Source organism: Mirounga angustirostris, unplaced genomic scaffold (genome assembly GCF_029215605.1).
Source record: "Mirounga angustirostris isolate CCGP_5_RB_7025 unplaced genomic scaffold, mMirAng1.0.hap1 SCAF_12, whole genome shotgun sequence".
Taxonomy (NCBI): Eukaryota; Metazoa; Chordata; class Mammalia; order Carnivora; family Phocidae; genus Mirounga; species Mirounga angustirostris.
The window spans coordinates 84755184-84782370 of NW_026991720.1; the positions used below are offsets into that span (position 1 = coordinate 84755184).

Consider the following 27187-nt stretch of genomic DNA (forward strand, 5'->3'; position numbering starts at 1 on the left):
TCCTTTCCCTCACTCACTCCCCCCTTTTATATTGCTTTGAAGCAAATTACAGAGATCATATCATGTCCTCTTCAGATATTTGAAGTATAGTTCTCTAGAGGAAGAAACACTGAAAAAAATAATCACAAGATCATCATCACACCTAAAATTCTTTAATATAATTAAATAGGCAGTTGGTGTTCAACTTCCCTGTGGTTTTATAAACATCAACTTTTTCAGTCCCTTTTTTTGAATCGAGATCTAATCCCCCACATTGTGATTATTTCTCCCCAATCTATATGTTACTTTTGTCTCTATTCATATTGAAGAAGACAGATTTTTTTACCTGTAGCTCTCCCCATAGTCTGGATTTTGCTGCTTACATGCCTGTAGTATAGTTTCAAGGCAGCTTTAAATACTAAAGAAAGTGTTCGTGTGTATTATTATCAGATTTTGCCAAATGTGGTGGTATTATTTGGGGCACTGGCGATAACACCTAGAGGTCAGGGGAGGCTGCGTTGCTGGTGGATCCCAGCTGGCTGTGAGGGCTCTGTGACTGGCTGAGGTGTGCTTGTCGGTAGGAGCAGCTGCGATCAGGCTGACAAAGCTTGTCTCCTGCCCCAGGCCTTTCCTGTTCTCTGATCTAAATTGGGCCTTTTGTTATATATACAGTTTCAGAGCATCCTCTACTTTTCCTTCACAGCAAGTGTCACAGTTTGTAACTGTAGTGGACTTTCCCCAATTTATATTCAGAAAAGTCGGAAGTGCATGAATGCAACTTTGTGTATAGCTGAGTTCTTTTTTTTTTTTAAAGATTTTATTGATTTTATTTGCACGAGAGGGGAGAGGGGCAGAGGGAGAGGGAGAAGCAGACTCCCCGTTGAGCAGGGAGCCCGATGAGGGGCTCCATCCCAGGACCCCGAGATCACGACCTGAGCCGAAGGCAGACGCTTAACTGACTGAGCCACCCAGGCGCCCCTGTACAGCTAAATTCTAAAGAACACACAGACCATGGTTTCCAGCTGGGAATGGGACAAGGCCAATCTGACAGTTCACAATAATCATTTCCACGTTGTAACTTTTTCTCTTGTAACTAAGCACCAAGTTAAATTTAATTCTTTCTTCCTCTTCTCTTCTCCCTGGGGAGGACTAAGCTCGTGGGCCAGGGTCATCCCATATATATGCAGTTCTTTCTTCACTCCTCACCCATAACTGAGGTTGAGGCTGTTTCTTCATTCTGCATTGGTCCTGATTTCACAGGTTTGTAAAAACCTTACGGTCAGTCTGTCCTCCAAACAGACAAGGAGAGGAGATTCAGAGGAGGCAAGAGTAGAGCACAAATGCTGATGTGTGCTGAGAAGAAGCACCTGGCACCCTGTCCCCTATGGGGCAAAACCAAGGGAGGTAATTGCAATACCCAGATTTATTTAGATGAATCTCAAGTTTGGAATAGCACCCAGCCAATAGAACACCTGGGTAATAAGGACTGAGTGAGCCCTAGCAGATGGGCTGAGGACAGCATTCTAGAACCCTGCACATGCCAGAGTGGTGTGGGGTAATTGCTGAGAGGTTTTAAGGCCCTGTAGGATTTGAGGGTGGTGGCAAAATGCCAAGAGGCCCAGGGAACCAGGAGAGACTGTGTGTGGACCTCGAGTCTGGAAGCAGTGGCAGGGATCATGGACACCAGCAGGGATTGCCAAATACCACTGTACCAAATAAACTGCCAAATAAACTGTACCTTGGCTGAGGCGCCTGTGTGACCCACCAAGGACCATGTGGACAAGTACACTACAGAAGTCCCTCGTGCCCTGATGCTGGAGGGTAGTGAAGGCTTCGTGGGGAAGTTGGCTAATCCTCAAGAAGAAAGGAAACAGAAGAAGGAAAACTCTGAATCAGAATGAATATTTACTAGTTTTAAATGGAAAGATACCGAGTTAACTTCAAGTGGCAAAATTGAGTTAATTTTCCTTCCATCAGCAGAAAGGGGACTCCATAGCTAAGTTTGAGTTCCATCAGAAAAAGATAAAAGCACATTCCAGCACATCTGGGTTGTGGCTATAAGTTTTAAACCCATTATACAACCCATACTTATGTGTTTATTTTTAAATGTCTGCCTTGGGTGGTTCTGAAGGTAAATCAGCTTTGTTGTTTTTATGGGAGCTCTTTAAGAATCTGAAGACGTAGTGTTTGTCTTCTCTGACTTTATTCTGTATTGGAAAGGTATATTGGATACAGCAGTAGTCATAGCTGCAGATGCCAATGGTTATTCTGTGGAAAATGCTGAATAGTCAGTGGTGATTGCCCCACCCCCAACATAGTCCTTGCCCCTTGATTCCAAAACTTTCTCTCCCTTTCCTTCCCAGCCTGGGATCCAGTCTGTTCTCATTCTCCTCTCCTTTTTCTGTGCCACCACTCGTCTGCTCTTGCCCTTTGACGCCCCCAATCTTGACCCCCTCTCAGGGTAGAACTCCTGGCCAAACAGGGGCCATATGTCCTGGATGGCTGTCATTTCAGGTAGAGTTATCTTCTTCTTTGGAAAAACCAAAGGTGGGGGGGTGCCTGGGTGGCTCAGTCGGTTAAGTGTCTGCCTTCAGCTTTGGTCATGATCCCAGGGTCCTGGGATTGAGCCCCACACTGGGCTCCCTGCTTAGCAGTGAAGCCTGCTTCTCCCTCTCCCTCTGCCACTGCTCGTGTGCTATCTCTCTCACTCACTCTTTCAAATAAATAAATAAAATCTTTAAAAAAAAAAAAGAAAACAAAAACCAAGAGGGAATTTTATTAAAATATGTCAATATGCAGGGGCGCCTGGGTGGCTCAATTGGTTGAGCATCCGACTCTTAATTTCGGCTCCAGTCATGATCTCAGGGTCATGAGATAGAGCCCTGAGTCAGGTTCTGAGCTCAGTGGGGAGTCTGCTTGAAGATTCTTTCCCTCTGCCCCTCTCCTCACTAGTGCACACACACTCTCTCTCTCAAATAAATAAATCTTTAAAAAAAATGTCAATATGCAATTTCATATCTATATCTTTAAACCATTAATTTGTATTCCACCTCATTTATAAAGTATTTGAGGTAAATAAGTATATCTTAGTAAAACATTTATTGTAAATAAATTCACTAACCAGTAAAAAAAAAAATCTATGAGCTCTGATTTTGACTTGGAAAATAGGGACCCCATAGTACAGTATTTCCTGAATCTGCCTGGTAAGAATTACTTTGGTTCTTGTTAAATACACAGATTTCCTCGGCTCTTCCCCTCAAGATTGATTGGATGGGCCTGATTTTTTTTTCTTTAGGTAATTATTTTCATTTGATAACTTTAATAAAAATCAATGTTAACAGGGACAGGGGAGGATGAAGACACATGAAGAATAGGAACATAAGTTCATGGGGAGAGACAAATTTCTGAGTGAAAAGGAATTTGATCCAGCACTCTTCTTTTTTAAATAGTTTTTTGTTTGTCTTTAATGAACTCTACCCACAACGTGGGGCTTGAACTCATGACCCCATGATCAAGAGTTATATGCTTTACAACTAAGCCAGCCAGGTAGCCCAGCACTTGTTCTTTTCCCAGTATGAATATATCAGTGCAAATGCTGACAAACAAACTAGTGGCATTATGGAAAACTGAAAATACTGTTGGTGGCAAATTATAATGAACTATCAAAGTTAAAAAACGAAAACTAAAAATGTTGGTCAAGCTGTGTCAAGTAGTACTAATTACAGTCTTTTCAATGATCTCCTTACTGTGGTATCTTATTATCTCACAGCAGAATTAGGTGTAACATCAAATATGCCCAATTAACTAAGCTGTGAGTTTTATTTGATTATTTGATTAGATTCCCTCTGAATCCCTATTTCTGTCTTTATATATGACATCTTCATAGGTATTTGTATATGAGCATGCTACCCTCTCATTTTTATTTTTTAAAGATTATTTATTTGAGAGAGAGAGTGTGAGGGGGAGGGGCAGAGGGAGAGGGAAAGAGTCTCAAACCAATTCTGCGCTAAGCACAGAGCCCATTGCAGGCTTGATTCCAGGACCCTGAGATCGTGACCTGAGCTGAAACCAAGAGTCAGAGACTTAACCAACTGTGCCACCCAGGCGCCCCACCCTCTCCATTTTAAAATATTAGAAGGAACACTGCATAGATATGATCTGTTCTTTATTCTTATTTTCTGAAATTTCAGGCAAACACCTTTTAGAATAGTAAGTTACCCATTTTACAGTCTGTGTCTTTTGAGAATTTTGTTCCTTTCTGCCCCATCCCCCCTTGAACAGAATTCCACACTTCAGAAGTTACTCCCTTAGGTAGAGAGTAGCACTTACAGGAAGGGAAACCCCAAAGTTTTGTACTTTGCGATCTCCACCCACTGAGGTTTCCATCACCCTTCATTCCCCACAGTCTCCGGCTTCTAGGAAGGAGAGCCTCCGGGGAGGTTGGCAGGGGTGAAGGGCAGGGATTGGGAGATCAAGAGGGCTGGGATGGTCTGCCACTGCTGGAAGACCTTAGATGCTAGGGATATGTGAGGGCCTCGTGGAAGCTGACAGTCTGGAGACTTCGAGGCCTTCTGCCTTATGATCCTGTCATAGGGTCCGTTGCTTAAAAGGTGAAATTATTAAAACTAATAATTCCTAAAGGACGCAGTTTTTGTAGTAGGAATCTCTTCCTAACAAAATGCAGCACCATGTGAAAGGCGGTTCATAGTGCAGGTTTTCAGGCCTTTGTTCTCTCCTCCCCACACAGTCTGTGGGTCCTGTTGCTGTTTCTTGCCAGCAATCTGGCTTCTGGCCACAGACAGCATATTTTCTAAGCCTCTTGCACTGAAAACTATTGTCATTCAGAAAAATTCCCGGTTGCTTAGTACTTCCCAAATGTTGGGTACTTTTAGAGGTTTGTAGCCGTGCAATTATGTCTATGGGTTTAATGTTACCATCCCCCTGCAACTCCCGCCGCCCCGTCTGCTTTTATGTAAATACCAGCATGGTGCTGGCTGATCAGGTACTGATGGAATTCAGCATGAACCCTGATCATATTATCCAGGAAGATTTCATTTTGGTTTCATTACCACACTCATCCCTTCCTCCCTTCAGATGTCCCTACAGAGTTTGGGACATCACTGAAGAATGGAAAAACAATGCCTTCAGAGTTTCCCACAACACATTTTCATGAATCAAAGGAAAATGGCATTGATAGGAGAAGCAGATTGTATTAGAATTATTTGGGCCCTTAGCTGATTTTCCTTTCCAGCTGGATTTCAGTCCCTTCCTTTGTGTCTGTCTATCCAGCTGTGAAGAGGGGATAATTACACCTGTTCCTCATTTGTCCCCAGAGGGATGTTACGAAGATTCATTTAAAAAGTCTATAAAGCTTTTTGAGCACGGAAAAGTATAATTACAAGAAAATATATTGTCACTGCAGTGGTCCTGACAAATGTGAAGTAATTTCAGCCATCGATATAGAGATGAATATGCATTATTCACCCTCATTACATAAAAATTGGCTCTTCATGCTCTGTGAGTTTTTCCTAAAGTACGTATGTCTAAGAACAGAGAGTTTGGAGAGATGACCAGCCACAAAGGTAGGTTTTAAATAATCCACTTTCTTTTAACTCACTGTGTTCAGGCTTGAAGCTAAAGGGGATGAGCCAAAGAAATGACATGAAGGAAGCAGCAATCCTCAGTGACAATGTGCAGACTCTTAATATTTTTCTGGCTTATAATCAAAAATGACCATCTCAGTCAGAAAAGATTTCTTCAGGTCAGAAATGCTTATTTCTGTTGTTTTTTGTTTTTTGTTTGTTTTTTTTTAGATTTTATTTATTTATTTGACAGAGAGACATAGCCAGAGAGGGAACACAAGCAGGGGGAGTGGGAGAGGGAGAAGCAGGCTTCCCGCTGAGCAGGGAGCCTGATGCGGGGCTCGATCCCAGGACCCCGGGATCATGACCTGAGCTGAAGGCAGATGCTTAACCAGCTGAGCCCCCCTCAGCTGAATCTTTTTAAATGATAAGTTTTCCTAAAGATTTGAAAGCCAAAAGTCAACTGACGCATATGGTTTAATTTTTTTAAAAAAGTCAATTGACATAACCGTAAAATGCCAATTGTCAATATGTAAGAGGCATGGCTATCACAGATATATAGGAAACACTAGTTTCTTCCAAAATATCATTTTACCTATTATTAAATTTTCATTGTCTTTCAAGGAGGTGAGCAACAGCTGTTTCCTGAAAATTGCTAAAATCGCATTAACAGTGCTGAAATTGCATCAACAGCGTGGGAAACAGAGTGAGGAAAAGTACAACAAATAAATATAACCCCCCCCACATCCAAATGAAGTGATTCCTGTTTTTTCTGTTCCACAGTACTCAACCCTCATCTCCCATTATGGAAAATGAACAACAAATGTTTGTTAAATCCCTGCTCAGTGTGGGGATAGTGGTTCTCAAGTGTGGTTTCCTAGACTAGTGAACATCAGTATCATTCAGCATCAGTATCATTCAGCATCACCTAAAAGCTTGTTAGAAATTAAAATCAGAAACTTTGGGGCTGGAGCCCAGCAATCCATGTTTTAACAAGCCCTCCAGGAGATGCCCATACGTACTAAAGGTATCTTTTAGAACTGGAATTTCACAGGGTAATAGTGAGGTGGGGCCTGGGCTGGGCATCCTGTGGGCAGTACGGGGTAGTGGCTGATCACAAGTTGCTCAGAGCTCATCCCTCTCACTCCTCATGGGGTGCACCTCTGCGTCAGCTCAGGACTTGCATTTTGGGAGGAGAATCATTTTTTTCTGAGAGTCAGATGTCATTCCAGATGAAATGCTCAAATGGGAGATATTCCAGTTTGTGGTTAATAACTGTGTGCCGTGAAAACAAAGCTGTTCTCTGTTGCTCTCATAACATTCACTTATAGAGCTGGAGGAGGGATCTAAGATGGAGGGAAAAGGGATAAGAGGGCCGGAAAAAGATTTTGTCCCTACTCTTACCATCTCTCATCTCTACTACCTTGTCCCATAACTCTTTCCCCCCTTTGCCTCTTGACCTCCCTGTGGCTAGCATGCTCTCTTGTGAATTTTGGGAGAGCTGAAACAGTGAAGGTGAGATGCATGCTGGAGATGGCATAGAGAGGGAGGATGCCCCAGGTCCCCGGTCCCCACCTCACCCATTAACCTGCAAGACTCTGATCCCAAGGGCAAGTTGTGCCTTCACTAACCAGAGCTATACGTATCCAACCCTGCTTCCTTCTGCCTTTTTTTTTTTTTTGGAAAGCAATTCCTGGAAATAGAACTTGTCTTTCATGTAATCAGGCTGTAACTCTGATGTACACTCCAATTTCAGCTGTTGGTGACCCAGCTCCCAATAGGAAGGCCAGCCCATCCCTACCCTAGTCCTTGGCGGAGAGTGCCTGACCATGTCCGACCTTCCTGAGGTGGGAAGAGCATGTCAGTCCTCCACCCACAGTCTCAGCAGTCAGATTTAGGGAATGATCATGCTTGGAATCATTATTCCCTGCAAGAAGCCTTCCCTTTGGAAGCTTTTGATCTTTGCAACATCGAAGAGACTGGAGGGGAGCAGTCTTTAATTTTCACCTATGGCTTAAAATTAATATGTAAATATATGAAAGAGAAAGAGGAAACTGAGTGGACTCAGCCACCTAGACATCCGGGTCTTTATTCCAATACGAATTTTTTTTGCAAGATGATTATTCAGCTGCATACCCTGAAAGAGACTACTGACTGAAGGACAGAAGACAGAAGGGTTGGTTTATCCCATATAATAATCCATATGCAAGGAGATAGGATTTTTCCAGCACTGAAAGAAACCTTGACTGAGGCATTTTAAAGCAAATATTAGCTACGTTGCTTGAATCTTAGATTAACTAGAAGGGTTCACTACCCCCAAAGAACTATCAGGCATTTATCCAGTGGTCTGTGGATAAACCTATAGTTTGCTTTTTGAGGGGGGCGTGGGAGTTAGAAGTAAACTGCTATTTTTTAAAACTCTCTAATATTCCTTAATCCTCAATTCCATTTTCCCAGTTTTCTTTGTACAGTGTATCTTATCTTGCTATTTAGGGTATCTTTGTTAAAATTTTAGTGTTGTCTTTATTTACCAGAGTTGCGATTTTTCTCCTAAGCCTCTCTTGACATAATTAACTTGGTGACAGGAATTGGCGAGTGGATATCTTTTTTGGATTATTTTATTGCTAGTATAGTTAAGAATCACAGAAATGTTTATAACTAAAAGGGACTTCAGAGATCATAGTCCAACTTCTATTATTTTACAAACAAGGAAACCAAGTCCAGAACTGTTGAGTGACTTGCCCAAGGTCACAGAACCACCTGATGTCAAGACTGTGACAAGAATTCAGGGTTTGTTTGTTTTTTTAAAGATTTTATTGCCTTACTTGAGAGAGAGAGAGCGATCACACACGCACATGAGTGGGGGGGTGGGCCAGAAGGAGAAGGAAAAGCAGACTCCCCACGAGCAGGGAGCCCCACACAGGCCTGATTCTAGGACCCCGAGATCACAACCCGAGTCCAAGGCAGACATTTAACTAAGCCACCCAGGCGCCGCCCCCCTCTTTTTTTCAAGTAAGCTCTATGTCCAATGTGGGGTTTGAACTCACAGCCCCAAGATCAAAAGTCGTACGCTCAAAGGACCGAGCCAGCCAGGCAACCCAAAGATTCAAGTTTCTTAACTATCAGTCGAGTACTGAGTACATCACCCTATTGCTTTGCTAGTTTGTTTTTATTTGTTTGTTTGTTTTAATACCCGAAATTCTTTACCCTCTTGAGATTCCCTTGAGCATTTGGCCAAGCTGGTGTAGATATCAGGCTTTTTCTTCAACAAGAAAGATTTGATACTATGAGAGAACACGTACATGGGAAACTGCTCCCAAGGGTGGACACAGATTGGATGGATATTTGGAGAACTGGAGAGAAAGGTGACGCATTTCAGGCTTCGGGCTACCATTAGGACTAAACGTTCTGGTCGTATTCTGAGTCTACGCAACAGAGAGATAAGTCTTTCTTGTTGGTTCTGATTGGTTTCCCATTCTCTCTTTCAGCAGACCCAGAGACCAGGCTTAATTAAAATAATATAAATATCATGGATTTTTGAGAATGAAGATGGTTTAAATATATTTCAAAAATTTAAATGAGGGCACCTGGGTGGCTCAGTCGTTAAGAGTCTGCCTTCGGCTCAGGTCATGATCCCAGGGTTCTGGGATCGAGTCCCGCATCGGGCTCCTTGCTCGGCAGGAAGCCTGCTTCTCCCTCTCCCACTCCCCCTGCTTGTGTTCCTGCTCTCGCTATCTCTCTCTCTGTCAAATAAATAAATTAAAAATTAAAAAAAAAAATTTAAATGAACAGAAGGGGGAACCTTAATGGACTCTTCAATTAAACTTAAAAAAAAAAAATCACCTACAAACTCGTAGTCATGGGGTGCCTGGGTGGCTAAGTCGGTTAAGTGGCTGCCTTCCCCTTGGTCATGATCCCAGGGTCCTTGGATCAAGTCCTACCTCGGGCTCCCTGCTCAGCGGAGAGCCTGCTTCTCCCTTTCCCTCTGCCTGCCGCTTTGCCTACTTGTGAGCTCTATCTCTCTGTCAGATAAATAAATAAAATCTTTAAAAGAAAGACCCATAGTCATTTTAGCTATTAACTGCTTGGATCCTCTTTTGAATGCACTGGGCTAGTTTTTATTTCTCTAAAGTAGTCTTATTAGCATGCACCCAGAGAAAGGTTCAGAGGTTTACTTTATCTGGGGGGGAGGCGCATAATAAAATCTTTTTCAAAAAGATTTTCTATGATATGGATTTTTTTTTAATACTTCAGGTCAAATCATTTTCCCTTTGTATATTGTGATTCACAGTAAGATAAAGAAACCACCACTGAAATTTGAAAAGAAACTACTTCAGGAAGATCTTTTAAGTAGCTAATGAGTCAGTGTGTATTCATAGAACTTTGATCAATGCTTGCAGGGACTATTTTGTGCTGAGAACAAAGACACCAAAGAGATAGGGCCACTGGGAGGAAACTGGAGGGAGTGAACAGGCTGCCACACAACACTGGAATCAGGAAATTCCCAGCCCCAATTACCAAAGCCAAGTGCAGGGGAAAGCAGCTGGAAAAAATTCAGAACCGCAAACAGGTGAAAAATGCACAAAATGCAATTCTTAGCAAGGAGAAACACCTTTTATTTTAGATTACCTACAACATATTTTCAGTGTACGATCTTGTCCAAGAAAAGAGGTTCATTTGATTCAACAGCTGAAGGACAGCCTGTCATTTCCCCTCCCCTCCCCCAACAACTGACACTCACTGGAGGGACACCAGAATCCTCCGCTTTGGAGCATTCGTCTTAAAACAAAGTATTTCATTTTCATCAAGTGTATTTTCCTAGGAGCGTTACAAAGCGCGGACTAACCCCCCGCTTGCGAGAGGGTAATTTATTTACGTAGTTTTTGTTTATTCAGGACCTAGATTGGCTGATGTGCTTCCTCCAGGAATTGCCCCTCAGACGGCGGTGACAATAGGTCTTCTGTGGAGAGAATTACTGGGAGAGCGTTCAGCTTCAGTAAAGGCAGCTTTCAGGGAAAGCGGGAGCTGAGGGCCAGGCTGCCAAGATTTTAATGAATTGCTTCAGATATTCTCTCTCATGGCTTCCACTGTGTTTAGAAATCTAAAAGAAAAAATAAATCTACATACAAAACACATGGCAGTTGGACATTAAAAATCTGCTACACACACCAGTATCTCTTATGTTTCTTTTTAAATGGCTAAGTGCCATTTAAAAATGTGTACTTTTTTTTTTTTAAAGATTTTATTTATTTATATGACAGAGAGAGACAGCGAGAACAGGAACACAAGCAGGGGGAGTGGGAGAGGGAGAAGCAGGCTGCCCGCTGAGCAGGGAGCCCGATGTGGGACTCGATCCCAGGACCCTGGGATCATGACCTGAGCCGAAGGCAGACGCTTAACGACTGAGCCACCCAGGCGCCCTAAAAATGTGTACATTTTTTAATGAAAGTTTTTCTGTAATAGGTATTATTTAATTGTTTAATCAGTTTCCCTATGAAATAAAGTCATATGATTGCTCAGAAAAAAGATGTTTAATTTTAATAATTTTTTTTTTTTCCTGAGGCCAGTTAATGGAAGATTCCTATTATGGAAAAAAGTCATTTAAGAGGTGAAAAAATACAATTTTCCATCATGCTTCTGCTTTTATTTGACTGTGGCTTATTTTCAGTCAGTTTGGGAGAATTTTCTTCTTAAAGCACAAGGTTAATAAGTTCAGTAACTTTCTTTGCATTTCTTTAAATGCAATTTAATTTAAAGCCTTTGCATCTTCTGATAATTCAATGTTTTATCTTTTTTTAAGATTTTATTTATTTGAGAGAGAGAGAGAGAGAGAGAACGGGCGGGGAGGGGCAGAGAGAGAGGGAGAAGGAGCTCCTCACTGAGCAGGGAGCATGATCCTGGGATCATGACCTGAGCCAAAGGCAGATGTTTAACCCCACTGAGCCACTCAGGCACCCCTGGTAGTTCAATGTTTTAAATCCAACCCACCCATGTCACTATTTAAAGTTTGCTCTTAACACAAAGGTAATAGTTCTTTCTATGGGAAAAAAAAATACTTTATGAGGCTTCTGAAACACCATTCTGAAAACATTTTTGTTTTTAAAAATATTTTTATCTCTAAACAATCATAAACTTATAGAAAAGGTGGGAGTACCATATAAATAACTTTTTTTCTGAACCATTTGAGAGTAACTGCCGATCTCATGCCCCATTATCCAAAAAAACTTTAGTATATATTTTCTACAAATGAGAACATTCTCCTACATAAGCTCAGTACAATAATCAAAATCAGGAAATTAACCTAGAAACATCACCACCACCTAATCCTCAGGCCCGTTCAAGTTTATTCAGTACCCAATAATGAATTATATAGCAAAAGTATCCAGGTCATGATCATGTGGAGCATTTAGCTGTCATTTTTTTTTTTAGTCTCCTGTCTGAAACAGTTTGTCTTTCAGTGGCTTTCATGACCTTGACACTTTCAAAGATAGCAGTCCAGTTCTTTTGTAGAATATTCTTTACTTGGGTTTGTCTGATGTTTCCTCATGATTAGGTTAAGGTTATCTTTTTTTTGGAAGTGATTGTATCCTATAATTTCCATTTGTCCCATTACCGATGTTGTTTCCTTTGATCCCTTGATTTAGGTGCTGTATGCCAGGCTTAATAAGGATTTTGTGGGGTAGTACTTGGAAATTATCTAGATAGCCTGTTCCACATCAAGCTTTCTCCCTCTCTCTCTCTCTCTATGTATATACATTTATATATATGTATGTATCTATATATAGTGTGTGTGTGTGCATGTATTATTATGGTTTTGTTTTATTTAACAGGTTTATTTATTTATTAAAAAAAATTTTTTTTTAATGATTTTATTTATTTATTTGAGACAGAGAGAATGAGAAACAGAGAGCATGAGAGGGAGGAGGGTCAGAGGGAGAAGCAGACTCCCCGCCGAGCAGGGAGCCCGATGCGGTACTCGATCCCGGGACTCCAGGATCATGACCTGAGCCGAAGGCAGTCGCTCAACCAACTGAGCCACCCAGGCACCCCTTAACAGGTTTATTTTTTGGGTTTTTTTGGTTTTTATGTATTTATTTATTTTTCTTTGTATTAACTCCGGTTTGTTAAATTGATTAAACAAGGAGGCCATTAGACTGAAGTGGCAGTAATGTCATGGCCTATGTAAGCAAACCAAAATCTAAGCCTACAAATGCCTCAAAGTTTTGAAATCCAAACCTAAAGACAGCCGTCACAGTCAACCAAGCTTTAAGCTGTAGCCAATGAATAATTTCCTTACTTTGCTTCCACCTTTTCTCTATAAAAATTTTTCTCCAGCAGAGCACTTCTCACCATTTCCCGTTTGGTGCTGTCTGGTTTAGAATGGATTTTTGTTCAAATAAACTGTTCAATGTTAATATACCTCCCTTTAACTTTTGAGAGTTCATAAGCCTCCATTGTAATTGTTTATTTGGATACTCAGATGATCCCAGGTTTGGCCATTTGGGAACCCCTTCTCATTGGCTCCTGTGTCCTGACAGGTCTTCATCGTACTTGGATAATGTCCTTACTTTCTGGCACTATGAGTTGTTTCAGGCTCATTTTGTTCTTTGCTTGCGCCAGGCGTGTTAATTGATATCAGAGGTATTGCTGCTCCCAGGCTTTCAGTAGATCGAACTAGGGAATATATATGTCTGTCTGTCTGTCATCATCTATCTAATGGAAACAGTAAGTTTACACTAGTACCTCCAATTCCAATCCAACACTACAGAGTTTATTTTTGCTTTTTTTTTCTTTTCTTGTGACACCCTTGCCTGACAGTGAGAAACATGATTTACATTATTTTTAATATATTTATTTAACTGATCACTCCCCCCCCCCCCCGTAAATAGCCAAACTGTCATCTCAGCTGCCCTTCCTGCCCTTGTGCTGATGCCCTCCCAAGCCACTTGAAATCTGATACCCCATGTTGGACACCCCCCACCCCTCTCCCAACCACATGGATGGATGCAATGTTTGTACTGGACTGGATTCTGATACCTCCCACTGGGCGACTCCTCCCACCCCAAAAACACGCTCTTCACCCTGCTTGGGCTCTGAAACCCAAATTTTGGCCAACACCCTGCCCTCAACCCCACCTGTGCAGATGCTTACCTTTCTTTGCCCCATCTGATGGGCAAACAATTAGGATGTAATTGTTTAGGAACAGAAGGGGGAAAGCGAACAACAGGGCCGGGGCACAGGAGAGGCGATATAGGGAATAAGGGGCAAAAGAGAGGAAGGGAAAATAAGGAAGGGGGAAAGAACAACATTTATGTTTAAATAAATTGCAAGTAAGCAGATGTTTTTGTTAATATGATATGGTTTAATGGTTTAAATAAAAAGAGAAGAATCGAAGAAGCCACTTAGAAATGGAGTGCTTTCTGACTGACATTGAATATAACAAAAATTTTTTTGTTTTGAAAGCTCTCCAGCAGAAGTGGTCTGCTGGAGAAAAATTTTTATTGAGAAAAGGTGGAAGCAAAGTAAGGAAATTATTCATTGGCTACAGCTTAAAGCTTGGTTGACTGTGACTGGCTGTCTTTAGGTTTGGATTTCAAAACTTTGAGGCATTTGTAGGCTTAGATTTTGGTTTGCTTACATAGGCCATGACATTACTGCCACTTCAGTCTAATGGCCTTGTTATATATATATATATAACAAAAAAATTTTCCCCCAGTTGTTACAGGTAATACCAAAATCCATGTATTACAGATGGCAACCGAACTTTCACATGATTATATATTTTGTGGATGATCTTTTCATATTTTATATATCCACTGTTCTTCCTATTTGAAATACGGTAATCCCACACAGTTAATAATATTTACTCCTTAGTAAAGTTTCACAGGAACTTTCTGAAGCATTCTTGCTGCCAGAAATTGTTATCACACTTTCTGACTGTTTCACCCCAATACTTCCCTCTTCCATGATTAACTCAGGTATAATTCCTTTCGAATGGATTCAGACTGTTGTCTAGTCCATTTGTTCAATGTCAGTCCTTTATTTCCCTCCAAATCATAAGGCTATTATTCTTTGGAACATTGCCTTAAAAGATTTATGTCAGTTTTCTTTTCAACGAATTACAGGGTGAGGGCTCTCATACTAACATTGCAAATAAGTAAGCAGATTGAAACAGGTATTCTATCAATCACTGCTAAACACAGTGTCAGGTCTCTATGAAAACATATCAAAACAACCTATGATGTCCCTTAGCATTCAGCCATCTCCACAACTGCATTGGGCAAAAATTGGCACAAATTGTCAGGAACATGGTCTTTTAAAGCTTGAACAATAATTTTATTATCAAAATTAGAGTGAAGTGGGCGCCTGGGTGGCTCAGTTGGTTAAGCAACTGCCTTCGGCTCAGGTCATGATCCTGGAGTCCCAGGATCGAGTCCCGCATCGGGCTCCCTGCTCGGCAGGGAGCCTGCTTCTTCCTCTGACCCTCACCCCTCTCATGCTCTCTCTCTCATTCTCTCTCTCAAATAAATAAATAAAATCTTTAAAAAAAAATTAGAGTGAAGATATATATATCTTATTTTTATTTTTGTATTTTATTTTTATCTCATATTTTAATTAAAGCTATTTTCAAAATCAAAAAATTAAAGGTTTAAAAAAACATTTCATGTAGTTACATTTCCCAGAGATAACTATTGTTAACAGTTGAGACAATCTTTAGAATTCCATTTGTAACTGGTAAGAAATGGGACTATATCTTCTATTTTTAAACATAGATCTAAGAACAATTCCTTTCTTAGATGAAGAAAGTGTGTAGGATGTTAATGTGCTTCATTTTCATTTTTAGGACAGAATTTAAAAATACTAAAAAATGGCTATAGAAAATTCTTATCATAACAGAACTTGGAATTGGTGACTTAGGGACATATGGATTATCCACCTTGAATATCTTGTATATTTTTTAAAATTCTCCAGAAAGATGTCATGTTTTCCCATCTTCTGATGTGTAGATCTCTAAATACTATTACTGGAATCACATTAAGTAAAACACTGAAAAGTGTGAACACAGGTAAAGAAGATCTTGACTTCGATACCCATTTATTTTATTAGGATCCCTGTGTTGTGATGTGAACAGAGTGGGTTATTTCAGAGGACTCCTATACTCCTGCATCTTGGAGTGAGGCTTCTGCTCTGCACCCAACCAAAACAGGCTTGAAACTCAATAACTCAGTCACAAACAGGAAAAGAAAGAAAACAACTTTTTTTAAAGTAAGGCAACCGTCTCAGGTCCCCTCCCCCCTCGGGAGCTTTGTGTTATCACTTTGCTATCGCTCAATAAACCTTGCTTTGCTTCCCACCAAAAAATATATATAATAATAATAATAATAATAATAATAATAATTAATTAAAATAAAGCATACGGTAGCTAGAACAGTACTTCTCAAACTTTAATGTGTACATGAATCATCCGTATCCTAAACGGGTGGGAAGATCCTTGCAGTAACTAGCAGAGCTTTGCAATTCATGGTGTCCTCTATGGGCCAACAATGGCAGCATCATCTGAGAGCTTGTTACCATGTAGACCCCAGACCACTGAATCAGAATCTACAGTTTAACAAGATCCTCAGGTGATGTGTATGCTTATTAAAGTTTGAGAATCCTTGATTTGAGGTGCTGTTAGCAGAAGTAACTGAAAATCCAATTCAAACTGGCTTACATAATAAAGGAAATCTATTGGCTCATGTAACTGAAAAGTGTGCTGATAGAATGAGTTTCAGGTGTGATTGGATCCAGACGTTCTTAAGTTATTAGGGCTCTGGAACTCTTTTTGCTTATCTGGGCTTTTTTCCCTCCAAGCCTATCCCCTTAACGTTATTTCATTTATGTTAATAAGAACAATACAAAACTATAGAACAGTGTATCCTAATAAATGTTAAAATAAAAACTTGTTGGGGCGCTTGGGTGGCTCAGTCGGTTGGGTGTCTGCCTTCGGCTCAGGTCATGATCCCAGCTCCTGGGATCAGTTCTGCATCAGGCTCCCTGCTCAGCAGGAAGCCTGCTTCTCCCTCTGTCTGCCGCTCCCCCTGCTTGTGCGCTCTCTCTCCCTGTCAAATAAATCAATAAAATCTTTTAAAAAATTAATTAATTAAAAATAAATAAAAACTTGTTATGATCATAGCACTCTTTGGTGCTAGCTACCAAAATTTTGAAATGATTGTCCTTTAAAATTGAGCCACTTGGCGGCAAGTAAAATAAAAGCCTGACTCAATCTTGTTGAACAGCAGGAAGTCTGTTATCTTTATTATCAACAAGGCCAAAGGTAGGGCTGGTGCCGAGAATGACAGGCCAGGGCTCCCTTTCTCTGCAGTTCTCTGCAACTCCATCTGTGGACTCCATCTTCAGACTGGAGCAAGACTGGTGAAGTCCCAGGAATCATGTCCAGGCCTTCAAATATATAAAGGCTGAAAAAAACCTTCTTTTCCCATGTCTCCTTTTTTGAGGAAGAGTTAAATCTTTCTCAGAAATAACATAGCTGACTCTTCCTTACAGCCCATTGTCTAGCATTAGGTTTCAGGCCCATGACAGAGACCTCGAGTTACTTCTGAATATCCATTCTCTCTGCTTTCTTTAATAATATTGTTCTGATTTTATCTGGACATATGGATAGCCAGCTAAAAGATTGTATTTCCTTGCTTCCCTGGCATCTATATTCAGCCATATGACTAAGTTCTAGTCAATTGAATGTAAGTAAAAATGTTATGTAGAACTTTTGGGAAGTATCCTTAAAAGGGAGGTAGCATCCTCTTTTATGGCTCTTCCATTCTGATTTCTGGAAAGCAATCAAAATGGTTGAAGCTTTCACGGTCATTTTGGATCCTCAAAGAGCTGGTGGAACAAAAAGCTGGAAGAAGCCCGGGTCCCTGATGACTTTAGGGACTTGCAATTACAAGTAATGGGCTGCCCATCTCCAGTTACATAGGAAAAGCTTGTGTGTTCAATTCACTTTTAATCTGGGTTTTCATTAACCTCTGGTGAACCTAATCCTGACCGATGCACATGCCCATTCCTAAATCAATCATTGGCCAGAGGAAATGTTACCACCTGACTGGGGGCAAATGGATTTGGGGGAGGCAAATAATCATATTAAATATTTATTTACTTAAACACATATTAAACATTTATATTAAAAACAAATTACTATGGGGGGCCTGGGCGTCACAGTCAATTAAGCGTCTGACTCTTGGTTTCGGCTCAGGTCGTGAGCTTGAGGTTGTGGGATCGAGCCCCGCATCAGGCTCTGGGCTCAGTGTGGCGTCTGCTTCAGATTCTCTCTCCCTCCCACTCACTCTCTCTCTTTCTCAAATAACTATAATCTTTTAAAAAAATAAAATAAAAATAAATTACAATAGGGAGGCAGTCTTCTGAATATCTACATACAAAGCCACCTTATTGTAAGCACTGTAGTATCTTAGTTACAAACTTAAATGATTATTTCCTGTGAAGTGCAGAGGAACCTTACTTCCATTTAGATTCTAATGAGTATTCTGGTAACTTCTATTAATTTTCATGAAAAAATTCTCAGCTGTGCTCTCAAAGGATTGAGAAAACTTCAAACCTCAAAATGCAAGGTTTGGTTTTTTAGTTGATAAACTTTTACTTAATTTTAACACATATGAGTTTACTAATGAAAACATTATTTTAGGGATGCCTGGGTGGCTCAGTTGGTTAAGCATCTGCCTTAGGTTCAGGTCATGATCCCAGGGTCCTAGGATCGAGTCCCGCATTGGGCTCCTTGCTCAGCAGGGAACCTGCTTCTCCCTCTACCTGCCACTGTCTCTCTCTCAAGCAGAATAAACAAATTATTGAAAACAAACAAAAAACAACAAAAAAGGAAATATTCTTTTAGCATGTTTACTATTCCACTGAATGTGAATTTCAAATCTAGTATCTTTAGTCCTTTCCTTAGATACCTTCCAGTTTTAAACTTTTGGGTTTGATTTGTTAAATAGACCATTTTCTAATTCCTTCAACACCAAGTTGTATAGCAAGTTCTGGTCTTGGTTGGGAGAATGGAATAGAACTTTTCATTTTAACATCTCTCTTCAAGAAACTATTTTCATTTACAAGTGATTCACAACCCACATTTCCAATTCCTTTAGTTTCTTTCAACTCTAAAACTCAAGATGAAATTACAAAGAGCCTAAGCTATCATGAGGACACCATATGATCTAAGCTCTGCGATTTCTCACTGTGGTCCCAGAATTCCACCCCAATCAGAGTGTAGTGTTTGGGAAACTAGAAGTGCTCAGGCTGTAAGGTAAGAGTACTCTAATTCATTCACTGGACATAATTAACACAACCACCAGTAGCAGAAGACTTGTTCAGAGCCCAACTTTGTGCTTAACTAACTTAACTGCTTTAGACCAGAGACTCGTATCACCTTTTCGAGCATCAGTTCCCTCATGTATAAAATAAAGGCCTTGATTACAAGATCTTTGAGTCTCCAATTTGTGCTGTGCTAGGATGCCTGGGTGGCTCAGTTGGTCAAGTGTCTGGCTTCGGCTCAGGTCCTGAGCCCAGGGTCCTGGGATCGAGCCCCGCATCGGGTTCCCTGCTCAGCGGGGAGTCTGCTTCTCCTTCTACCCCTACCCCCCTGCTTGTGATCTCTCTCTCTCCCAAACTCTCTTTCAAATAAATAAATAAAATCTTTAAAAATAAATAAAATCCCCAAGAAGCAGAAATATTTCTTCTCTACCCAAAAACCAGTTCCTGGGCTTAATGATTCTGTGAGGCAGAATCATTAAGTTTTCTTTTCTTGTTTCCAGCTTTGTTGAGGTATAAATGGCAAATAAAATTATATATATTTAAAGTGTACAACGTGATTTGATATACATTGTGAAATGATTACCACAATCAAGTTAACACATCCATCAATGAAGCAGTTTTTTAAATAAAGAAGATATGACTGTCTCCAGTCCTGTCTTCTCTAGAATTCAAGGATAATCCACCAGCACTCTTCTTCTATTAACCCTTCACAAATTTTAAGCCGGTAAATCACCATTCACCAGTCTTTTCCTTAGTGAATGATCAAAGCTCAGCCATTCATGTACTACCTTCATGGTCTGGGCCTCATCTTTCTGCTTCTTGGTTATTATGTTCTCTATGTTCCTTGTTACTTAATTTTGAAGAGAGTTTTTATATAATCATGGCTTGATGAGGACTATATATGAGGATTGTATCAGTCTTGCTTGGCAAAAATAGAGGTTAACTGTGGGGGAAAAAAAGACCCAGAAACACTGATTTTTAAAATAAGCAAATAAAGACTTCATGAATAAGGCAACGAGCCTCATTTGGTATGACACATTTCTTGTAGTAACTCCCCATGACTTCCTCCTTTTTGTGCACCAGCAATATTAGTAACCTCATGAAACATTTCTGCTGAATCTTCATGTACTTTACAGGTGGGAGGAATTTCCAAGGTATAGGGTGGTGAGTAATGGTGGAGTTCTACCTGAAATCATCCACTACCTCAATTGGAGAAACATGTCTCTAGAGCAAGATCAATAGTTTCTTTTACCTTTATTTAGAATAGTTTTCAAACCCTAGCAAGCCTAAGAATCACCTGAGGCTCTGGCTAAAATGCTCCTTTCTGGGCCTTGCCCTGGTCTAGACTAGAGCCTAGGAGTTTGCATTGTAAAACAACTTCCCAGATGATTGCAATGCAGGCAGTTTTGAGACCCTAACTTTGAGAAACATGTGATAAGGCTTTCTTTAGTCTAATATGTATTGACTCATTCTTCAATAACTTGAGCACTTTTCAGGTGCCCCTGGCAGGAGGCAAAGGGGCAAAGGGATGTGCCAAGACTCAAGATTCAGTATTCATGTCTCCAGGCAGTATATGACTGTCAGATGAAACATACTTACAATATCTCTCTAGGAGTTCAGGGCTGGGAAGGCTGAGGTGAGCCGAAGCTGTGGGAAGTCTTTGTGGATCCAGACTGGAAGGACCTGGTGATTCCCTCCCTCGCCCACCCTCACCCCCGAGGAAGGAGGGTGGAATCAGAGGGGTTCAGGAAGTTAGGTCAGTCGGGAGCTGAAGTTGCCCGTGCAAAGGCTGGAAAGGTCAGTTAAAGTGTAGGCACTTTATCCTGGGGCGGTCAGCTGTTACTAAAGGTCTGCGTAGGGACATGAGGATAGGTTTGTCTTAAGGGAGAGTAATAACCTGGGGTTGATGTTCAGGATGGATTGAATCTGGGAGTGCCAAAGGCACAACAATCATTAAACTTACGGAGGGTGCGTGCCTGGGAAGGGAAAGAAAACTGAGTGGTGAGATTAACAAAACACTGGATTTATCTGTAGGGGTGGGGATGAGAAGGTACCCAAGATGGAACGATGAGAACACTTTTAAAAGACTAGGCACAGCGGGAATCCTAAACAATTCAGCTTCGTAAAAGCCAGTTCGTAAAATCCTAAACAATTCCTTCGTAAAAAGGGAACCTCTTGAACAGGCAGAGGATCTGTTTGGGCCAAGATTGTTAACCCTTTCCAGTGTCTCCGTATCTCTCAAAATAGAACCGTCTTCCCACGCTCGCTCCCTGCTGCTACCTAAACACTGCTAAGGACACATCATCTCCCTGAAGCTGGGTCCAATAGGCCCAAGATGCTGCAGGCTTCTGCCCCTGCGATGACCTGGAACCTTCACCCAGCTAAAATACCTCTGTCTTGTCAAGTGGTTTCCAACCACTCTGGGAAGCACCCAAGATTAAACGAAAAGAAGAAAAGTAAGCCTAGCGCCCACATCTAACGTGCAGCACAGATTAGGAACCACTGGCTCAGCGACATCCCCACGGCCCCTTAAAAACAAATCCTTCCACTCGCCTGCCCTCCGCCGGAAGGGCGCACGTGGAAGGCTCGGGGCCGAGTGGGCCGGTCGCCGCGCCGCAGTCCCCTTCCCCCCAGCTAGCCCGGCGCGCCCAGCGCGCGGCAGGCCCGGGGGAGGCGGCGCCCCGGGCTCCCCGGGCCGGGCCGCAGCAGAACCGAAAGCGGCGGGCGCGGGGAGGCGGGGGAGAGGAAGGCGGGGCGGCGCCGGGGGAGAAGGGCGAGGTGGCGCGCGGAGGGCCGGGAATGCCCGCGGCGCGGGGCCCGAGCCGCCCGGTGGCCGCGTCCGGGCGATGGCTCTCCGTCTGGTCTCCGACTTCGACCTCCGGAAGGACGTGCTCCCGTGGCTGCGGTCGCAGCGGGCGGCGTCAGCGGCCGCCGGGGCCCGAGGCGGCGGCCCAGGTGCTGCAGGCGCGCGTCCGGGCGGGGGGGCAGGTGGGAGCCGGCGAGGGGGTGGAGTCTGAGTCGTTCCTAGCCCGAGGGCCCCAGGCCGGGCCGCGGTCGGGGGCACCGAGCGGAGGGGGAGGCGCCCGCGGCCCCGCCAACCTGTGAGGGTTGGTGCGGAAGGGGTGAGCTGCTCGCTCTCGAGTCCGGGCTTTGCCGCCCTCACCTCCGGCCACTGGGTGAAGGTCAGAGGGGCAGCTCGGGGCATGGTCGTGGCCGGACTGCACTTCCCCTTCTAGCGAGCGCCCCCGCTTCTGGCTCACTTGTTGCCCAGTGGTTCACCTTTAACAGAAGGGCCAGGGACACTAGTGGTACCTCAGCATCGTCTCATCAGGGCAGGGCGTGGAGGAGCACCTGCCAAGACCGCGTTCCTCTGGCCCAGCGCTGCCAGGAGTGGGACAGGGGCTTCTCTGTGCTTCATTCACATCTATCTCACCTGCCTGGGAGGGTTCATCACCCCTGTAGGGGCTCTGCCAAGACTGGGGCTCCTGAAAGTTGCTGCGTTATGAGAAAAGATGAATCATGGCCACCAAAAAAACCACCATAAAAATACCTAACAGTTGCGCAGTTTGTCTTCACCTTTGTGAGATGTTTCTGTGTGAATAGTGTTCACAGTGTTCATGACTTAGGGGACATGCCACTTGAGATGTGACGTGCGAGAGGGCAGGCGTCTGCTTTCAGGCTGTGAGCAGTGAACTAGAGCCTGCTGTTTTCCAAAGAGGCACCAAGCGCATCGCCACCAACCCAGAGCATAGCAGCACCTGTCCCCGCTAGCGGGATTGGGCTGTGAGACGGTGACGGTCAGGTTTGCTGTCCAACTTCCTCAGGATCAATGGGAATACTTCCTTCACGGTTGAGGCTTTGCTTTTCATCTGTCTCAAAAATCCTTTGTTTTGGTTTTGATGAAGGAGAGAAAAGTGACTTTTGAGCCTTTCTAGCATTGATCAATCAAAACTTCAAAGAAGAGGAACTCGGTGATTTCTCACATTTTTTTTTCTTTTTAAGGTTACTGTAAATAATGATCCATCCTCAAGGCTTAAATTCAGCTTCAAAGCTATCATACCCTGGATCCCACCTTGTTCATAGGAGCTATTCACTTCAGTGTGTTTGCGCCCCCTTCCCCACCTCTGTGTTTTTCCTTAAACCCTGTAGACTGCTGGAGGGTGTTTTTTAGAAGGGTTATCCTCATATCTACAATTTCTTCCCCCTTAACTCTGATGAAAGTTTTCTCTCCCTACCTTATATCTTCACACGATCCTGTGGCTTTAGCAGAATTATTTGTGGGGTAGCTTGTCTTGCCATGTTGGTTATTAGTTCCAAATAAGGAGTCATGTTTGTGTAGCTCAAGGCTTGAGTTTGCGGAGGTGTCATTATTAGCAAAGTTTTGCTTTTTTGGAAAAAATTAAAGTCTCCTAAAGAGGTTTTGAAGGTTTCAGTTTTTAAAATACAATAGGCAGCTCGATGCCTGCTTTCCACCACAGAGTAGTCCTTTCCCTGAGTCTTCACACCATAGAGCTAAATGGCAGGTGTCTGCAAATGAAAAGCTAGGGGAAGTGTGAAATGCCACAGTCTTATGTTTCAGTAATGTGTGTTTTGATTGAAAAGCTGTATGTGAACCAGCTAGGCCTTAGCTTCCCGTGCCTTTTTCACTCATCTGTGAAGAGACATAAACTTGTGTATTGACATTCCACTAAGCAACAGATGAACTTAGGTCCTCAGAAGGTAAACCTACTAGAAATACCAGCTTTTTCTAATATTGGTAGTATTTCGCTCTTGCAGAGCACCTTGGCAAGATCATTAGCCCCCTTATGCTAAGGGAATTTTTACTCCTGATGATCACCAGTGGGTGGTACCTCAAAAAAACACAGTTAATTCCTCTTCTATAATTTGTAGCACTGGCAGGGGAATGTGGGGTTCTATTTTATTTCTAGCATGGCTATTACTCCGCACATTTGGCAAATTATTTTCCTTTCAAAGTCTCAGCTTTTCAAATGTAAATTATAAGTAATTATACCATCGTAATGTCTCCTCTCTGCACACTTGCTATCTAGATTTAAAGCCTTAATATTTTCACATCAACAAATACAATTGAAGATTTCTTAGTGGTGCTAAGTAATACTAAGTATGACATATTCCTGGCAAAACAGCCAGGGAGCTGAGCTAAGTTAGCCACGGAAATTCAGTGCCTGTGGGATAGTATTTTAGTCAACCAGGGGTTAAAGAGTAAGGAGACCAGATTTGGTTACTACATATGCTTCTGGTTCTGGATTGAACTTTTGGAAAATAATCTCTCCTGAAATAAATGGAAAAAAGCATTTCTTTTAAAAACTAAAACAATTATACCAAAGAATATTTTAGCACATGTAACCTATAAATAACAAAAAACTAAACCACACACCCACCTTAAAAAATAGAACAATATCAGGGGCGCCTGGGTGGCTCAGTCGGTCGAGCGTGTGACTCTTAATTTCAGCTCAGGTCAGGATCTCAGGGTCGTGATACCGAGACTCACGTTAGGCTCCACACTCAGTGTCGAGTCTCCTTGAGTTTCTTTCCCTCTGCCCCCCTCACCACTTGTGCACATACATACCTCTCACTCTCAAATAAGTAAATCTTAAAAAAAAAAAAAACAGTATCAAGACTTTTGAAGGCTCTTGTGTTTCCTGATCTATCCTCTTTCTCTATCCCTCATCTCCTAGGGGTAACAACCATTTAAACTTTGATCTTATTTGCAGTTTTAACCTATATGTATATCTCCCTATGCAAAATATCATTTCATTTTGCTTGTTTGTGAACTTTTTTAAAGATTTTGTTTATTTATTTGACAGCGAGAGAGGGAACGCAAGCAGGGGGAGTGGGAGAGGGAGAAGCAGGCTCCCCACCAAGTAGGGAGCCCAATGCAGGGCTCAATCCCAGGACCCTGGAATCATGACCTGAGCGGAAGGCAGAGACGCTTAACGGCTGAGCCACCCAGGCGCCCCTTGTTTGTGAACTTTAAATGAAAGAATATTATATGTATTCTTTTTTGCTTTTTTTTTTTTCTTCTCAGTATCCACATTGACTGCTATAGGTCATTGACTTTCACTGATGTATAGTATTCCATTGTGTGAATGTACAACAGTATGGTGGACATGGAGATGTACCGCTTAGATCTTCCTTTCAAGGAAAAGCTTGTCCCAAGGGTTGTGAGGGTGGTCAGTAGATAAGCTTCAGCTGTCAGCCCCTTCAGGGATTGCCTCCATGGAGGACTTCCTTGCCCAGTGTCAGGACATTTTGAGTGTGGCCCACATTTAATTAGGGATTGAGGTGGGGTATCACGGCCTGGCCATTTTGACTCAACACAGGACAAGGTTGACGGTCTATTTTAGTATGAGAGCCTCTCCCCTGGGGGATTCCAAAGTTACCTGACATTGCTGCAGCTTGACTTCTCCCCCTTCGTGGTCCTACTTCCTTCCCCTCCCTCCTCCAGGTGTTAATCCCACTTCACTGAACATTCCCTGGTAAATATCCTGGATACTAAGCTGTCTCAGGGTGCTTCCTGACTTTACTTATCCTTTTTGGAGTGATGGCATTTGGGAAGTTTCTGGGGTTTGCTCGTATCATCAATCCGTTTGCTCACTTTCTTGTGCATGATGGATGTCTAACTGGAGTTGCTGTGTCCTAGGCTGTGTACGTCTTCACTTTTCCTGGAGAGTGCCGAATTGTTTTCCAAACCAGCTGTACTTATTAACAACCCCATTTGTGGTATAGAAATGTTTTTTGTACTCCGTATCTTCACAAGCTCTTGATATTTCCAGATGTTTAATTTTCTGTTGAACTGGTGAGTCTAAATGTTATTTCACTGTGGTCTGAGGTTTAGCATCTTTCTATATTTATCGACTTTTCAAGTTTCCCCTTTTATGAGATGTCTGTTCATCCTGTCCATTTTTCTATTGTGTTTTTTTCATATTGATTTTTTTTTAAAGATTTTATTTTTATTTATTTGACAGAGAGAGACACAGCAAGAGAGGGAACACAAACGGGGAGTGGGAGAGGGAGAAGCAGACTCCCTGCCGAGCAGGGAGCCCGATGCGGGACTCGATGCGGGACTCGATCCCGGGACTCCAGGATCATGACCTGAGCCGAAGGCAGTCGCTTAACCAACTGAGCCACCCAGGCGCCCCTTTTCATATTGATTTTTAAGGGTTCTTTATTCTGGATTCTAATCCTTTGTTTGTCATATATGTTGCAGATATTTCCTCTCATACTGTTTTTTTCAGTTTGCAATGGGGTTTTTAATTTTAATGTGGTCTAATTTATGAGTCTTCTCCTTTTTGGTTTGTGCTTTTTTTGATATTTTAAAGAAATCCTTTCCTATCTAGGAGTCACAAAGACATCTTTAAATTAACTTCTAAAAGTTTTGCTCTTTGCATTTTGTTTTTTAATCCATCTGGAATTTATTTTTGTATGTGATATGAGGTAGGATTCGGGGACACAAGAGCCTTTAAAAGTTTTGATATTGTTCTGTTTTTAAGGTCGGTTGTTGGTAAATGGTTTTGCTTCGTTGTTATGTATAAGCTTACATGTGTTAAAATATTCTTTTGTAAATTGTATTGGTGTTCTATATTAATAGTTCTCATATCACTAACCAAATAGCCCTACTTCTTCTCATTGACAGCAAAACCACTTCCACCACATATCAAGTTTCCACATATGTGTGGGTCTCCTTTCCTGGGTTCTTAATTTTGTTCCTTTTGTCAACTTAAGATGAAAACATCTTAATAACTGTCTGTATGAAAGTCTTAAAATCTGGTAGAGTAAGCCTCCTCACCTTGGCAGTCTTCAGCACCATTTTGGCTATCCTATGCCCTTTGGTCTCTCATATATATATATTTTGGAATCTGCCTATCAGATTTCACCAAAAAGTCGGTTGGAATTTTGAGTTGCATTGAATCTGTACATCAGCTTTGGAGAATTGGGATCTTTGCAATATTAAATCTTACAGCTATGAACCAAGTATAATTTATATTTAGTTAGATCCTCTTTACGACTCTTAGTAAGTCTTAGAATTTCTTCCATAAACGTCCTGCACACTTTTTGCTAGCTTTATTTCTAGGTTGTTGTTATTTTATGTTGCTTCCATAAATGGCACAATTAAAAACATGACATGTTCTAGCTATTATTGGTACATAGCAATAAAATAGATTTTTATGTATTAGTTTTTTATCTAGTGCTTAATCCCCTATTGCCATGTATCACTTTCAAGAAACTAAGAAAAAGTCTGTGGTATGAAAATTTTCTAAAGTTTCAATGTCATATGTGTTTAA

The 27187-nt window shown here is 41.9% G+C and overlaps 1 protein-coding gene across 17 annotated transcripts in view; it reads left to right on the plus strand.

Annotated features, from left to right (window-relative positions):
• Positions 1 to 27187, plus strand: part of GSAP (gamma-secretase activating protein) — a 198634-nt gene that overhangs the window by 91145 nt on the left and 80302 nt on the right. The window contains exon 1 of one of the 17 annotated variants that reach the window (XM_064575361.1): positions 21554 to 21839. The exons of 15 other annotated variants lie outside the window; for them this stretch is intronic. In XM_064575361.1, coding sequence (XP_064431431.1) covers positions 21731 to 21839 — 109 coding nt within the window. In that variant the 5' untranslated portion in view covers positions 21554 to 21730. Of the gene's footprint in view, positions 1 to 21553; positions 21840 to 27187 lie in introns of those variants that run through there. One more of the 17 variants, XM_045864828.3, reaches the window with a different exon arrangement.